Source organism: Pseudophryne corroboree, chromosome 4 (genome assembly GCF_028390025.1).
Source record: "Pseudophryne corroboree isolate aPseCor3 chromosome 4, aPseCor3.hap2, whole genome shotgun sequence".
In the NCBI taxonomy this organism is placed as follows: Eukaryota; Metazoa; Chordata; class Amphibia; order Anura; family Myobatrachidae; genus Pseudophryne; species Pseudophryne corroboree.
This window is the reverse complement of record NC_086447.1, coordinates 33316387-33331492: the sequence shown is the minus strand read 5'-3', so window position 1 is coordinate 33331492 and position 15106 is coordinate 33316387. Positions and strand designations below refer to the sequence as shown.

The 15106-nt window shown below is 44.5% G+C and overlaps 1 protein-coding gene across 1 annotated transcript; it reads right to left on the bottom strand.

Moving 5' to 3' along the window:
- Positions 1 to 6889: 6889 nt before the first annotated feature.
- Positions 6890 to 14675, bottom strand: LOC134911079 (adhesion G-protein coupled receptor F3-like). The gene is made up of 7 exons (XM_063919462.1): positions 14459 to 14675; positions 13970 to 14143; positions 11196 to 12557; positions 10149 to 10190; positions 9172 to 9225; positions 7590 to 7631; positions 6890 to 7265 (listed from the first exon to the last, which is right to left on the bottom strand). The coding sequence occupies exons 3-6, from the start codon at positions 12438 to 12440 to the stop codon at positions 7608 to 7610; spliced, it is 1365 nt and encodes a 454-aa protein (XP_063775532.1). The 5' UTR covers positions 12441 to 12557; positions 13970 to 14143; positions 14459 to 14675; the 3' UTR covers positions 6890 to 7265; positions 7590 to 7607.
- Positions 14676 to 15106: the final 431 nt, after the last annotated feature.

Sequence of the window (15106 nt, the reverse complement as noted above, 5' to 3'; positions counted from 1 at the left end):
ACTAGTCAGTGTATGTGTTCCCTCCTCTGCCTCTCATACCCAAGGTACTGAGATTGATAAGATGGAGAGGAGTAAGCACTATATTCGTGGCTCCGGATTGGCCAAGAAGGACTTGGTAACCGGAACTTCAAGAGATGCTCACGGAGGATCCGTGGCCTCTACCTCTAAGAAGGGACCTGCTCCAGCAAGGACCCTGTCTGTTCCAAGACTTACCGCGGCTGCGTTTGACGGCATGGCGGTTTGAACGCCGGATCCTGAAGGAAAAAAGGCATTCCGGATGAAGTCATCCCTATCCTGATCAAAGCCAGGAAGGATGTAACCGCAAAACATTATCACCGCATTTGGCGAAAATATGTTACGTGGTGCGAGGCCAGTAAGGCCCGACGGAGGAAATTCAACTGGGTCGATTCCTACATTTCCTGCAAACAGGAGTGTCTATGGGCCTGAAATTGGGGTCCATTAAGGTTCAAATTTCGGCCCTGTCAATTTTCTTCCAAAAAGAACTAGCTTCAGTCCCTGAAGTTCAGACGTTTGTAAAAGGGGTACTGCATATACAGCCTCCTTTTGTGCCTCCAGTGGCACTTTGGGATCTCAATGTAGTTTTTGGGTTCCAAAAGTCACATTGGTTTGAACCACTTAAATCTGTGGAGTTAAAATATCTCACATGGAAAGTGGTCATGCTGTTGGCCCTGGCCTGGGCCAGGCGCGTGTCAGAATTGGCGGCTTTATCCTGTAAAAGCCCTTATCTGATTTTCCATTCGGACAGGGCGGAATTGAGGACTCGTCCTCAGTTTCTCCCTAAGGTGGTTTCAGCGTTTTCACCTGAACCAACCTATTGTGGTGCCTGCGGCTACTAGGGACTTGGAGGACTCCAAGTTGCTAGACGTTGTCAGGGCCCTGAAAATATATGTTTCCAGGACGGCTGGAGTCAGGAAAACTGACTCGCTGTTTATCCTGTATGCACCCAACAAGCTGGGTGCTCCTGCTTCTAAGCAGACTATTGCTCGTTGGATTTGTAGTACAATTCAGCTTGCACATTCTGTGGCAGGCCTGCCACAGCCAAAAATCTGTAAATGCCCACTCCACAAGGAAGGTGGGCTCATCTTGGGCGGCTGCCCGAGGGGTCTCGGCTTTACAACTTTGCCGAGCAGCTACTTGGTCAGGAGCAAATACGTTTGTAAAATTCTACAAAATTGATACCCTGGCTGAGGAGGACCTGGAGTTCTCTCATTTGGTGCTGCAGAGTCATCCGCACTCTCCCGCCCGTTTGGGAGCTTTGGTATAATCCCCATGGTCCTTACGGAGTCCCCAGCATCCACTTAGGACGTTAGAGAAAATAAGAATTTACTTACCGATAATTCTATTTCTCGTAGTCCGTAGTGGATGCTGGGCGCCCATCCCAAGTGCGGATTGTCTGCAATACTGGTACATAGTTATTGTTACCAAAAAATCGGGTTATTGCTGTAGTGAGCCATTTTTTCTAGAGGCTCCTCTGTTATCATGCTGTTAACTGGGTTCAGATCACAAGTTGTACGGTGTGATTGGTGTGGCTGGTATGAGTCTTACCCGGGATTCAAAATCCTTCCTTATTGTGTACGCTCGTCCGGGCACAGTGTCCTAGCTGAGGCTTGGAGGAGGGTCATAGGGGGAGGAGCCAGTGCACACCAGATAGTCCTAAAGCTTTCTTTAGATGTGCCCAGTCTCCTGCGGAGCCGCTATCCCCATTGTCCTTACGGAGTCCCCAGCATCCACTACGGACTACGAGAAATAGAATTATCGGTAAGTAAATTCTTATTTTTTCTAATTTTGAATATTCATTAATTCGTTAATTAATTCACACAGTGGATCAATGCTCTTTGTGGGTCTGAGTCGCACTACACATGCTTTCTGATGATATTCGTACAGAGATGCATTGCAGATTTGAAAGTATGGTCTATGAAATATATTTGCTGTTCCTGGGTGACGTCTGGGAGGTAACGGGGTGGCCCAAGGGTGGCGCCTAAAGATGCACCAAGTGGTATAGCAGCCTCTATGGACGCTGACGGTGGGAGTCTCAGTCCTTGCACATTCAGACCCACGGATGGGCACCAGGGAAGGACTTTGTATCAGCATAGTGTCACAGACACCACTGCGGCAAAAGACACAATGAAGTCCGCAACGGCATCCTACACAAAACCATCCCCCTAGTGCTGTAACGTGAGCTTTCTCTGACATCGTAGAAGGAAAGGATGAGAGGTAAGCGCACTGGTATAGACACCTAACAAGTGACTAGTAAATAGTTTATTTCAACCGGAATAATATTGAACAAATATATGTGTTACATTTTATTACAAACAAATGTATTTATTACCAAATCAAACAAAGTCCGGTGGTGCACCCGAGAGTTAGGACTAAATATATAAGAAAAAGAAAACTCTTTTTTTTATGGGGCAGTCTTTTGAAGTTTATATACTTTAACTGTTACCATTATTACATGTTATAACAGGACTCACTTATAGACAAAACAAACACTTACTTCTAAGGTATGATTCACACTGTAGCTTATTAGGCAAAACAATGGTATTTTCTTCTTACTATCACACTCATGAGTGAAATGAAACTATACATCAGTGGTAAACCATTTGCCAATGTTACTTATACCACTTTCACATCGCCAACCCTGCTTTTAAAACGTTTCTTAAAACGGGTCTGAGCAGTTTTACCCTTTTCACATCGCATGTTGTAACCAGTATATTACCATTTCATTACCGTTTTGGTACCTTTCACACTGAACCCGTTTCTCCTATAGAAAACAGTGGTTGTCATTTTAAATGAACTTTTCTGGCCCACACATTATTAATAATTATTAATTATTAATAATTTGGATAGTCGTACGATGAAACCCAGCAGCTTCAAGCATCTTTACCATGTTTTTGTAGATTACTGCATCCTTCACTGTCTCAGTGATTTGTCTACATATTTCTTCATCCCCTCTGATCCTAAGCAGCTCCCTAACCTCCTCATCACTCCAATTTGCCATTTTAAATTGTATCCTTTATAATAAAACGTTCCCTTCACTCTCATGTGTTTCCTCCAGTTTATTTCCTGCTTCTGCCTGGTGACATCACACATGGAGACAGCCTATCACCTTCTGTGGTTTGGAAATACAATTTCAGAGCTTTTCACACTGCACAATGAAACGCGTCAGAACCGTGTAGGACCCTGCTTTTTAACCATTTTAAAATACCAGTAATCTGTAACCAGTAAATTCAATGTGGCGATTTCACACCGCAGCTAGAACCGTTTTGGAAGGCTTAAAAAAACGGCAATTTACCGGGTTATAGCTGCGGTGTGAAAGGGGTATTATTGTATTCTATGTCTATCCTTTGTACTCAGTATAATATTGGATTCACTGGTTTGTGACTAAATCCAGTGTTCTTTACACAGAATCATAATCTAAATGAGCACTACATTGTATCAAACACTAAACCCAGAGAAGAATTCTTAGATACAGTGTAGTAAATTACCCTTGGTAAAATATATTTATACTTTTAATAATTAGTCAGAAAATTCTGTATCCACTTAAATATCCTAATTGAGAGAAATAGGTGTGTACTTTTCTTCTGTAGAGGAAATATCACGCACAGCTGCTTCTCGCCTTCACATAACGAGTCTTTTCAGACAGCTGGTGGTCAGTGAGCGAGTGCTGGTGGTATTTATCAAACGTTTTGCACTGTTGCTTCTCACCACCTTTGTACCGATCATCGAAAGGCCAGTGAACGTGTGTAAGTGATAATCGTGTAGATTGAGCTTCTGCTGTCGGTTGCTAATGGTAACCGTCCTAATGCAATTCAAGCAACCGATGGGAGAGCTCAGCTAAGGAACAGAAGAATAAGAAAAATTGAAAGAAAATAATACAATCCTATAGCGATTTACAAGTCGGTTTATTCCTTAATCAGAGTTATAAAAGTGAGAATAAAAAGCCCCACCTAAAATTACCCTTCACCGCTGCTGCTTCTCCTCATCATACCTGTCTGACATGTATGGTAAACCTATGTTATTACATGTTATCACAGCCCTTATACACTTCCGGAAAAAAAATAGCATTTATTCTAATGTGGAAATATATATATATATAACAATACAGAAACAAAGATGTACACATAAACTTTATTAAATATGTATTACAATTTAGTAAATATTAGATGACATAAAATAAATTTAGGCATTTTAGAATTAATCCTATCTAGCATTATAGAATTAATCCCATCGAGTATGTGATTATTTAACTTGTTTAAGGTTCTGCAGATTTTTTTCAGATGTAACCCACAAATGATTAAAAAAAACACATTTATTCCAGTGTGCTTCCAACAGACTGTCCTAGGAAAACAAAACATTATAAAGCTCACAAATTAGCTGAGGCAAAATGTAGATTTTACCAGTATACAGGGTGGTCATAATTACACTTCCCCTCTTCGGAGCGTCGATCTAACAGCCAGAACGTCACCAAATTCGGTACGGGGACTAATTAGGACACTAGAAGCAGGATTCCTTAGAAACAACTTTTAGTGCAAAAAGTCACTGATTGGAAGTTTATTTATGGCCACCGTGTATATTAAGTTGCAAAAATGTAGTTTCATCACTAATCATTGGATAACCACCACCCACATTCAGATAGCAAGTTGTTATATCTCAGAGGTGTCCCCACATTTATGATTGGTTGGCTGCTCCGCCAATCAAGGAAGAATCTGTGAGACTCCCAATGTGAATAATTTAGGGTACGGTGTTGATGGAGGGTTTATCTTTCTATTGAGTCCAGAAAATGAATATAAAGATTGAGGTTAGGCCATGTCTAGGTTGGGTTTGGACTTACTTGAAATATAATTCTTATTATAGTCTGTATTAAAGTTTTTCTAGGTGAAGGTGATTTGGGAACATGACACAGGGACCCTATAAATGTCTGTCACAGATGTTGGCACAGTCTTACCAGGGGTTCATAGTTTAGCAAGTATCTGGTATGTCACAGAGACCTCCCTCAGAAGGGTAATGGCCTGGGCTGTCACACACATGGTCATGATATCCAACCCCATTAGGAGCGGCTAATAGTCTATGGCCAGGAGACAATAATAGATGATTCAGAGGAAGCCCCAAGTAGGACAAGGGTCAGAATGGGCAACTCAGTGTGCCAAACAGACGGGGGTGGTCTGAACAAGGGATGTTCCTCCACAGGTTAACCATTGATGGTCAGTAGTTTCAACCATAGACAAGAAACCCCATTGTTGACTGAACCACTGATGGCCACCGATTGCTGACTGAGGCTATAGGCCAAGATTGGACTTCACCAATCGGTATTCAGCATCTGTGAATATCCATTGTCGGCTAAACTACCATATGTGTAAGACCATCGATGCTCAATGGCCATCCCTAATCTGTACAGATGGAGATGACTGGCCATCAGCAATGAGACTGCAGGGATAGGTCAGACTAGTCATAGGTCATTAGATGAGATTCACAGTACACTAATTGCACATTTATACCCTGGACATCAGCAGGGCTGAATCTACTGCGCATAGTAAATCAGGAAAGGCGCCGGTGCGTGGGTATGTAGGGATGTGGCATTGGGTCAGGGTTGTTGGCTGCGTCTTTTGGTGGTAGACCATCTGCAAATGCCAGCGACACTTCCGTAACACGGCCATAAGATGGACCATCTCTGTGCCAATTTTCAGTGATTTTTGTGCATACAGAACAGCAAAAATACATTGAACGCCATCAACATAGGCTCTGAATCAGGCCCAATGTGTGAAAATAGTAGTAAAGAGTCAGGTAACAGCATGGTCTGTAGCCCTACCAAAGGTCTGGTACACCTGGTGGACAAATAGTACCAAAGGCTAGGGCCTGGCGGAAGTGTGGTCTTCGGCTGTAACAAGAGTATGGTACAAAAGGCAATGATTCAGTATAGGGAATATGTGAGAAACCAATGCAAAATCGGGAAGGTTTACCAGAGACCAGGGATCAGCACCTACTGTAGGCTGGAAATACACTAGACAATCACCTAGCACCGAGTGCTGGGTTGTACCTGACTTATACCCCCATGGGGGCGAGGACTGACGTTCACAAAAGGCTAAAGAGATGCTGTGTACAGTGTGGCTAAGTCCTCCTTAGCTTTAGCTTATACTCAATGTTATTAAACATTTTTGATCTGCATTATTTTGCCAGCTTACTATAGTAATGAGCAGTATAGTAACGAACGATATCAAACTATAGGACATGAGCTGTAAACTGCACCAGCACCCTTATATACCGTAGTACAGGCATTCCCAACCACGGTCCTCAAGGCACACCAACAGCGCAGGTTTTAGTGACATCCAGGCTGCAGCACAGATGGTTAAATCAAAATAACTGAGCTACTAATTAAGTCACCTGTGCTGAAGCCTGGATATCACTAAAACATGCACCGTTAGTGTGCCTTGAGGACCGTGGTTGGGAATGCCTGCCGTAGTACCTGTAGTAGAGAGGATTTTTCTTCTACCTCCTTCCATACTACTATAACGCGGGGGGCTTAGAGTCCGTATGGGCCTAGTTATGTTATCTTTTTTTTTTTCCAATTAAAATTTCCAAATCATAGTAACATAGTAATTGATGTTGAAAAGAGGCAAAATGCCCATTGCGTTCAACCTGTATTTTGTATTAAGTTAAGTTGATTTTACTGTACCTGCTGAAGAATGTTTTATGACTAATTAACAACTACAAATCATGTTACACCCGGATTAACAACGTCAATATCGCTATGCACTACTCCCACCGTCCGTTCTTCTCTGGTGAACACTGATGAAAAAATCAACGTTACTTTGAACAGAGAATAGCGAATTATCCTTACTGGACTGGATATAGATCTCTATGGATAAAGAAGAGGGCTCCTTCTTTGGCAGTATCGGGTTGTGTAATGACTTGTACATAAAATTACAACACAGTAACACAATAGATTTCCCAAGGGAAACAAAACATTAGTCCTGATACATTGTGGTCAAGCATTAAACAAGAAATGTAAGACGGTGTATGATTTCTAGTGCCAAAGTATGGGGTTGGGTATGGTTTACCGGCGGCTGTATGTTAGTTGTTAGTGAGATTAGAGTATAGTAAGTGGCTGACCTGAGTAATATAAGGGAGGGTCATTTTCACATTGGGGGGGGGGGGGTGATTTAGAGTTGATATGCAAGGTCGACATCAAGTAATGTGCCCAGGAGTGGCGTCCTCTCAGTTCTGTGACAGCTGCTCAGGAACCAGGGCTGCAGGAGATAAAATGTAATTACTATGCAATATCCCAGGTGCACAGTACAGCATTCTAGCAGAGGCACTGACTTTGAGGGGGGGGGGGGGGGTGATTACCCGGACTTGTTAAAGTGCTCAGTGGAGCCCCCCTAGTATTATTTTATTTTGGGGAGAAAAGGGTGTGGCCAAGCCTCCATTTGGCTCTCTGCATTCTGGTGCATATAATGGAAATTTACTAAAGAGTGGTTTGTCATGTCTATCTCTCCCCGGCAGTTTTCCAGGATACAGTATTATTGGTCTTTGCAGAGCAGATATTTCAGTAACAGTCTCTCGCTACTTACCACGTAACGTGTCCGCAGTCATGCGCTGCTCAACGTTGTTGCCTTTGAAGTAAATAAAAGAACGCTCAGATTATGTGCGCACTTCAGTAACTATCCTTGAAGCTAATGCACTGATATTTCTATTCAATACTGATTTTGTACAATTATATATATAAAAAAAGCATGTATACTGTAATAGTAGCACCACGTTTGCTTAGCTGCAATATTACTTGCAGACTTATGTTACAGCAGATGTAAATCCTCAGTAGACTTCCTCTTTTATACATATTGCTGGACACTGATGCTCCATGGGGTATAGGGGGCGCTAGTGCTGGTGCAGGGCACAACTTCACTACTGAACTCCCCTTCTATGCCCCAGGGGTAGGGCAGTTTGAATCTGTTCCTTCAGTTTCATTACAGTTTTCTCTAACAGTGGTGCACCACCAAACACCGCAGAGCAGAGTTGGTCATTGGTCATTTTAGTAGGCACTTGGTGATCCAGGTCACAACTCAGGACAAGTGACAAGAAATGCAGCACATTGGCAGAACACACACTGGGAGCCATAACGGGCATAGCGATCTCTAGGAAACACCTGGTCGTCATCGTCCCACCATCACCACCATAGAATGGTGGGAACAGGGCTTCCATGCCTAGAATGATTGAGGAGGCCCACTGAGAAGCAGGCCCCATCAATGGAGGGAATACTCTGTTAATCAGGCCCTGATGTTGGCATCTGCCTGGCTATATAGGGCACTATTGAGTGGGTAGAGCAGCGAAGTGAAGGGCTACAATCAGGGTTAATTGGCAGATCCTAAGATGTTAGTATGTAGCAGCAATATGAGATGAAGGTCAGTCCACAATGCAGATTACTTTACAAGGGATTGGTTTATTAACCAGTAAAAACAGGTTTCCAGGATAACACCGGGACAAAAAGTGTGCAGCAAGTGCAGAATGCAAGGATATCCAGTTGCGGCCAGGAGCATATAAGGTAATGCTTGTTCTTGTAGTGCGCCTCTTTATGCATATATACAGTGTTGGAGGCAGGGAGTATATGGGTATGTGGAACACTTAGGCACATGTCCTATACACGGGAATGGAAGGAGAATGAAGCATGTGCAGTAGAACACTTGGCAGTTTGGGGGGTCACACCTTTGGCTGCTCCGGGTCCTAGTGCCTGGAGGATGGAACGGAGAAACAGCACACAGGGCAATCTCTGCCATCTGGGTTGACCCATGCTGAGCTATTGCCCATGATAGATCATATCAGAGACCCGTTGTAATAGCTGTCCTTCAGGTGGGCCTGGGTCTTTCCAAGATTTCAGCTCATTCTGTGACCGCAAGGTGCACCATGTAGTTACACAAAGTCCAAGAAGAACTTGGAGGGATTTAGTTTTGTCAGTTTCCTGCATTTTAGGATGAATTGGACAAAATGGTCTCGAGACACAAGAGGAAAGAGTTCATTCCTCCATATTAATGCAACCAAAGCCCAAAATGTCATGTCCTTCCAGCAATCAGGTGGCGAAGGCCCTTTATGAGGGGCCAAACATACTGACGTGTTTAGACACCCAATAATGTGAACCTGCAACTTTCATAACATTCTTACCATGCTGCTAGGAGACGGAGTCTTCATCACGCGTTTCTTTATCACGTCCATCACCTGGGACACAAAGTAACCACAATGTAAAAATGCACATATGTATCAAATGCTAAATTCTCTATTATATGGCTGTAGTATGCAATAACAGGAGTCATTTATAGTGCGAGGGGGAACAAAAGATTTCCACAAGAAAACCTATAGGGACTGGTTTATTAATTACCGGGAAGAAATTCTGTATCGCCCAGATGTATTAATTATCACATGCAGGGGCAGGGTCTCCGAACCAATTTGGCGGCTGTGAAGCACTAGTATTTGCAGAAACGTAAAATGTACCAAAGCCTTTCTACATGGGATGTGCAATGCAGAGAATATTACAATTCCTGGTAGAGAGCCGGGCTGGGTCCGGGTACTTTTCATGGGGTGCGGCCTAAACACAGGAGGTGTGGCCATGCACCCTTAGAAAAAAATAAAAAAAATAGTACTTTAAGCGCCTCCGTGGCCACACTGCAGCACTGAACATAGCAGTGGGTGCTGGGCCGGGGAGATGAGCTGCTGCTGCCAGTTTAAACTGGCGGAGGTTCATCAGACCTGGACCTTGGTACCTAGTACCCTCTCCCCACTCTCGGCACCACTGCCAAGAGCTATGCATTTATGTTGGAAGAGACGAGACTTATACAAGTAAAAGAAGAAAGTAATAAGGGTAATTATTTGTCACTTGTTTTTTTAATGTTTGATCTATAAGTATTTGTTAGTTTGGGACTCGTGTAGCTTCAGATGCATTTGAGTCGTGAATATATGTATGGAAAAGTGCACGCAAGAAAAACTGCATTGTACATACCCAGAATCTAGGTATGGGCAAATGCATGTGATTTTCTATGGTGTGCATGCGCAGTACGGAAAAGGGAATCATACGGTCATCCAGCTCTGCCTGAGCCCATTTATACAGTTATGTTTATCATGGTTGTGTGGTGCGCTGTAATTACCTTCTTATCCAAGAGACACCCGAACAGCAGGAGAAATAAGCCCTGTGGGGTAGATGGAATGAGATGTTATAGCAGCTTATCAAAGGTTTATCATGGTCAAACGGTGTGCTAAAAAATAAAATATATAATACCACAAATCAAGCCCCAGAATCAGTATACAATGGGGTGTCTTATTACAGCTGTCTCATAGAGTTGCTTTGTCCAGAAAAAGGGTTGTGTATAATAATATTAATTCCTCAGGGTTTCCTCAGCATTTTCTATGGGTCGTAACGAGCTTATGTCCTAATTTATATCTAGCTCAGATCAACTAATCATTGTCTAAGGTCGGATGCTGTCCCTGGTGCTGGAATGTTTAGGAGAGAAGATTAGACCAGCGACCAAGTCTCTGATTAAAAGGTGGGTCATCAGAGCAATAGCGGTGAACTGAGAAAGCTTGAGAACATTTTTGGAAGACAGAAGAGAGACTGGAAGCAGAAAGTACGGGGAGCTATGGAAAAGTTCTGACATTTCTTAATGAAGGTTCAGTAGCAAAGTTAAGTTAGGATAACTGATTTGAGGAACAAGCGTTGCTATCAATCAGAATGTACAACTTATTTAGTGATTAAGGCATCTTCTGTAATCAGACTGAATGCTCTAGTGCTGCTCGTGGACTATCTAATCAACATGAATGTTCCTCCTAATACCGGAACCTGCTGAGGGTCTCCTGGAGCAAAGTACATTCGCAATTAACCACTTCCTTAAACAGGGAGATTTCTCTAGTCAGAGCCAATACAAATAAAGTGAATATGTACAGACAGAGAAGGGGATGCTAGACGTGGATTGGGGAGAATGGACTCCTTTATTTCCAAGCGAACCTTCTGAATCTGTTAGGAAATTGAGGTGCCATCTCTCCATGGTTAAAGTCACCTGCATGGCCCTGATGTTGCCATTTGTGGACATTTTGTAAGCTTGTTAACTTGTATGATATCAGTATGAGGCATGATCCGTACCATATACTTTTTTTTATCTATGGAGGAATGTTTTTTGTTTTTTAAATAAATATATTACCTGGAGCGGGTTGAGTATTGCGAACATGTAGTGTAAAGCCATTGAATTCGGGTTGGCGAAAAGTGGGATCCCAATAGCCCAAGTCAAGCCGAACTGAGGGATGCAGAAGAGAAGAGCCTTTGCCAGCTTCTTGATCACCTCTTCATCCTCGTTGTGCCCCTCAGAGATTGATGGTCTGAGGAGCTTCCGAATCACAATGACAAGAACGAGGACATTCCCACACATGATTATTATAGTTGGGATATTAAAGGACATGGAGGCGCCAGATCTGCTTTCCAGCCAACAAGCATTGTCATTCATGTAGTTATTTGGAAAATACACCAAGAAGGTTCCCACAGCTATAACCAGGGGGCAGAGGTATCCCAGCACAATGGAGAGAGCCAGGAATTCTGTCTTGGTGACGTGGTGGAATACAAAGACCAGGCGACACACCAAATACAGGCCCTGGACCCAAGTCCAGCAGAAGAACGCCAGTAGGGAAAAGTGAGTGAGGAAGGTGAAGGCGACACAGAGCTTCTCCTGAGCATTGGGGTCAATGAAACTGGATGATAGGAACGAGACATTACTGACCAACAGGAAGACGGACATGTTGAGGTTGGTCACATATCTATATACGGCCGCAGTTTTTATGCTTTGCGTCAGGAGAATCACATGTATTGAAATACAAATGAGGAGAGACGCTATGGAGATGGCGAGGCCAGCTTCTGTGATGTCATCCAGTATAGTAGAGTCCACAGTATTTTCTGGTACGAAGCCTGACATCAAGACGGAGAAGGAGGTCAGGTGATTACAGATACAGTTGGTGATCCCATGGGTGACTTGTGTGAGGCAACCACTGGATGACCAGGCATTCAGAGAGAAATCCCAGTACACGCATACGGCGGTGCTGTCACATGATCTGTTCCCACACGTGAAGGCCAAATTGATGTTGACAGTATGAACGCTGTTATTATTTAAGATCATAACGTTTGTCTGTATGTCACTAGCTAAATAGTAGGAATAGTCCGTATCTCCATTACTGGAATATTGGCCAGTAAAGCTTCCATTGTGCGGCCTGAAAGTCATGGACAATAAACGGACAATACAGCCAGGGGGATAATCGTTGTCTGCACCAGGCATTGATATACTGGACGCTGAGTTCAGTTTGAGGGACTTCTTGTCCTCCAAAGCACTACAAGAGGACACTGTGATGGCCAGGTTTATGTTCTTGTAGGATAAACTGTAGGATTGACTAGTGGATGACATCACTGAGAAGAGCGCCTCGAAAGTCGCCAGTAGCTGGGGACCAAGATTCTTATCCACACTGGCCGAAGGTCCTGTGGAGATGTCACTGATGAGCTGGTCGGTAATGAAGAGGATTTTCTAGAAGAAAAAATAATGTAAAGAATATTATCACGTTCAGCCGTGTAGTTATTACAGTATTTACTTCTTCTCATGTAACAGATAGGAACGTTATAAAAACCAGACTCAACACATAATCCACAGTTCATTTAAGAGCCAGTACTTCGTGGCTCATCTAGAGCTGAACAGAGCGTTCATCTAAGTAGCAAGGGCACAGTGGTCCCGATTAGTGATCAGCCTCAAACAGAAGACCACCTGTAAGCAGGGTTGGACTGGCCCACAGCGGTACAGGGGAAACCACCGGTGGGCCCTACTACCTGGGGGCCCTCCTCCTCCTCTAGGGATCAGGTTCCAGACTGTGCTGTTACTAATCTAGTACATTATCATGCATGCACTACAGAATATACTGTATATATTTATCTAGGGGACCAACCCATGCAAAATGGTTAGGCAAACCAATGTGGCGGCTGGGCACACCCCCTCGAGAGACTGGCCACACGCCTAAACATGGACCTCTACCACTGTATTCCCTGGTGGGCCCTACATGCCCCAGTCCGACTCTGCCTGTAAGGGACTGATATAAAGTAAGGAGAGACTCTCAGTCTCATACCCCTTTCAGACCAAAATCCGGGTCTGAACCTGGATAATGAACGTGGTTCCAAACTGTGTTGACATCCCTTTACACCAACACATGACATGGGTATACCCGGCAATATCAAGGTCAAATACTCAGCGATATCAGTCGCTCACTGCCTGGGGAGCAGGTCAGAGGTCCGCTGAGAAACACTGCTGTGTTTTGTGAACTGGACACTGATGTACGTTCTTTCACTTTAGGGAGAGAATCATTTGTTTGGTTAGATACAACATCTTTACCCTGATCTTTCATAGTATATTGGGCCTAATTCAGACCCGATTGTAGATGTGCTAAATTTAGAACATCTACGATCAGTCACACAGACATGCGGGGGGATGCCCAGCACAGGGCTAGTCTACCCCGCATGTCAGGTCCTCCCCCCCCCCCCCCCCCCCCCACAAGTACAAAAGCATCGCACAGCGGAAATGCTTTTGTACTTGAAGAGGAGCTCCCTACCAGCGCATGCCTGCGTTGCCCGGACCGCGCCCCCTAAACGGCGGCCAAACGCCGCTGGCCCATCCCCTCCCACCCAGCGACCGCCTCTGCCTGTCAATCAGGCAGAGGCGATCGCAGGGCTGAGACGGCTGTCTGGCATGCGCAGTTCAGACCTGATCGGCTGCTGTGCGAAAACGCACAGCACCGATCAGGTCTGAATTAGGCCCATAGAGAGAGACAGCAATCAGCATTTTATCAAGCTTAAATGAAATCGTTCATCTGTGCGGTGGCGGCTCACCTAAGTCTACGTTCTAGTGATGATATCAGTCCGTAGCCATCCAATGATCTGCAGCGCAATACTCACATTTACCGTGTCCACACTGAAAGTGACATTCGCCAGCGCTGCGTTTTTTGTGATGTTCCCCAAAAGGTACAGAATTAGCGGCACTTCACTCTGCTGAAAGCCGGCGGAGGTCAGGGTGGTGTAATTCCAGAGCGCCTGTATGACGCTGAGCCCTCCGGCAGGACCCAGCAGATTCTAGACATAATGACATATTGTTACACCAGCACAGAAGTACACTGTAAGCGAAGGAAAGACGCTGCACATGAAATCAGAGCGGAATATGTCCAAAGTTGCAAAATAATATCATTATCCTAAAGGAAACATACAGTAACATTATTCTTTGCATGTATAGAACAACTAGTATTTGACTACTGTCAGATGGGAAGATGTACTGTATGAATTAAATTAATCAGCTGTGCCGGGCCCCGGTAATGAGAGCGGGCATGGCCAATGAGGGGGAGGCGTGGCCAGATAGTAAATTAGTTTAAAATAGTAAGAAACGTTACGTACGTGCTGCCAAATGGGGGTGGGCAGTGTCAGAATTGGGGGGCAGCAGTGAGGGCGGGCATGGTCGCTTTCCTTCCTTTCAACATTCAGGGAGAGAGGACTGGCCGCCACTGCAACTGCCTCTCTCTCCAACCGCCGTGTGGCTGCAGCAACGGGAAAGGGAGGGCAGCGGGGCCCGGGTAAAGAGTACCCGCTCCCCACTCCCTCGGCGCCCCTGTGTGTACAGTCCCATCTCTCAGCTCCAATGCACCTCCAAGCTACTTGGGAGACTCACCTACACTCGCCTCACACACTTTCTTAACTCACACAGCCTACTGGACCCACTTCAGACTGGCTCTTATTCTCAGCACTCCACAGAGCCAGCACTAACTAGACTGGTGAATGATGTGATCACTGCTACATATGAGACTTATGACCACTGTGTCCTCAGACAGACACTACCAACGCTAGGTCTTTAGGACAGTGTCCTATCATGGTTTTCGGCCTACTTATCTAAATGCTCTCAGTCAGAGCCGGCCTTAGGCATAGGCAATCTAGGCAAATGCCTAGGGCATCATATTGGTTAAGGCCGGCTCTGCTCTCAGTGTTTAAGTCTCTGGATCCTCTTCTCTTTCTCTGTAAGTTGTTGTGCCGCAAGGTTCAGTCTTGGGT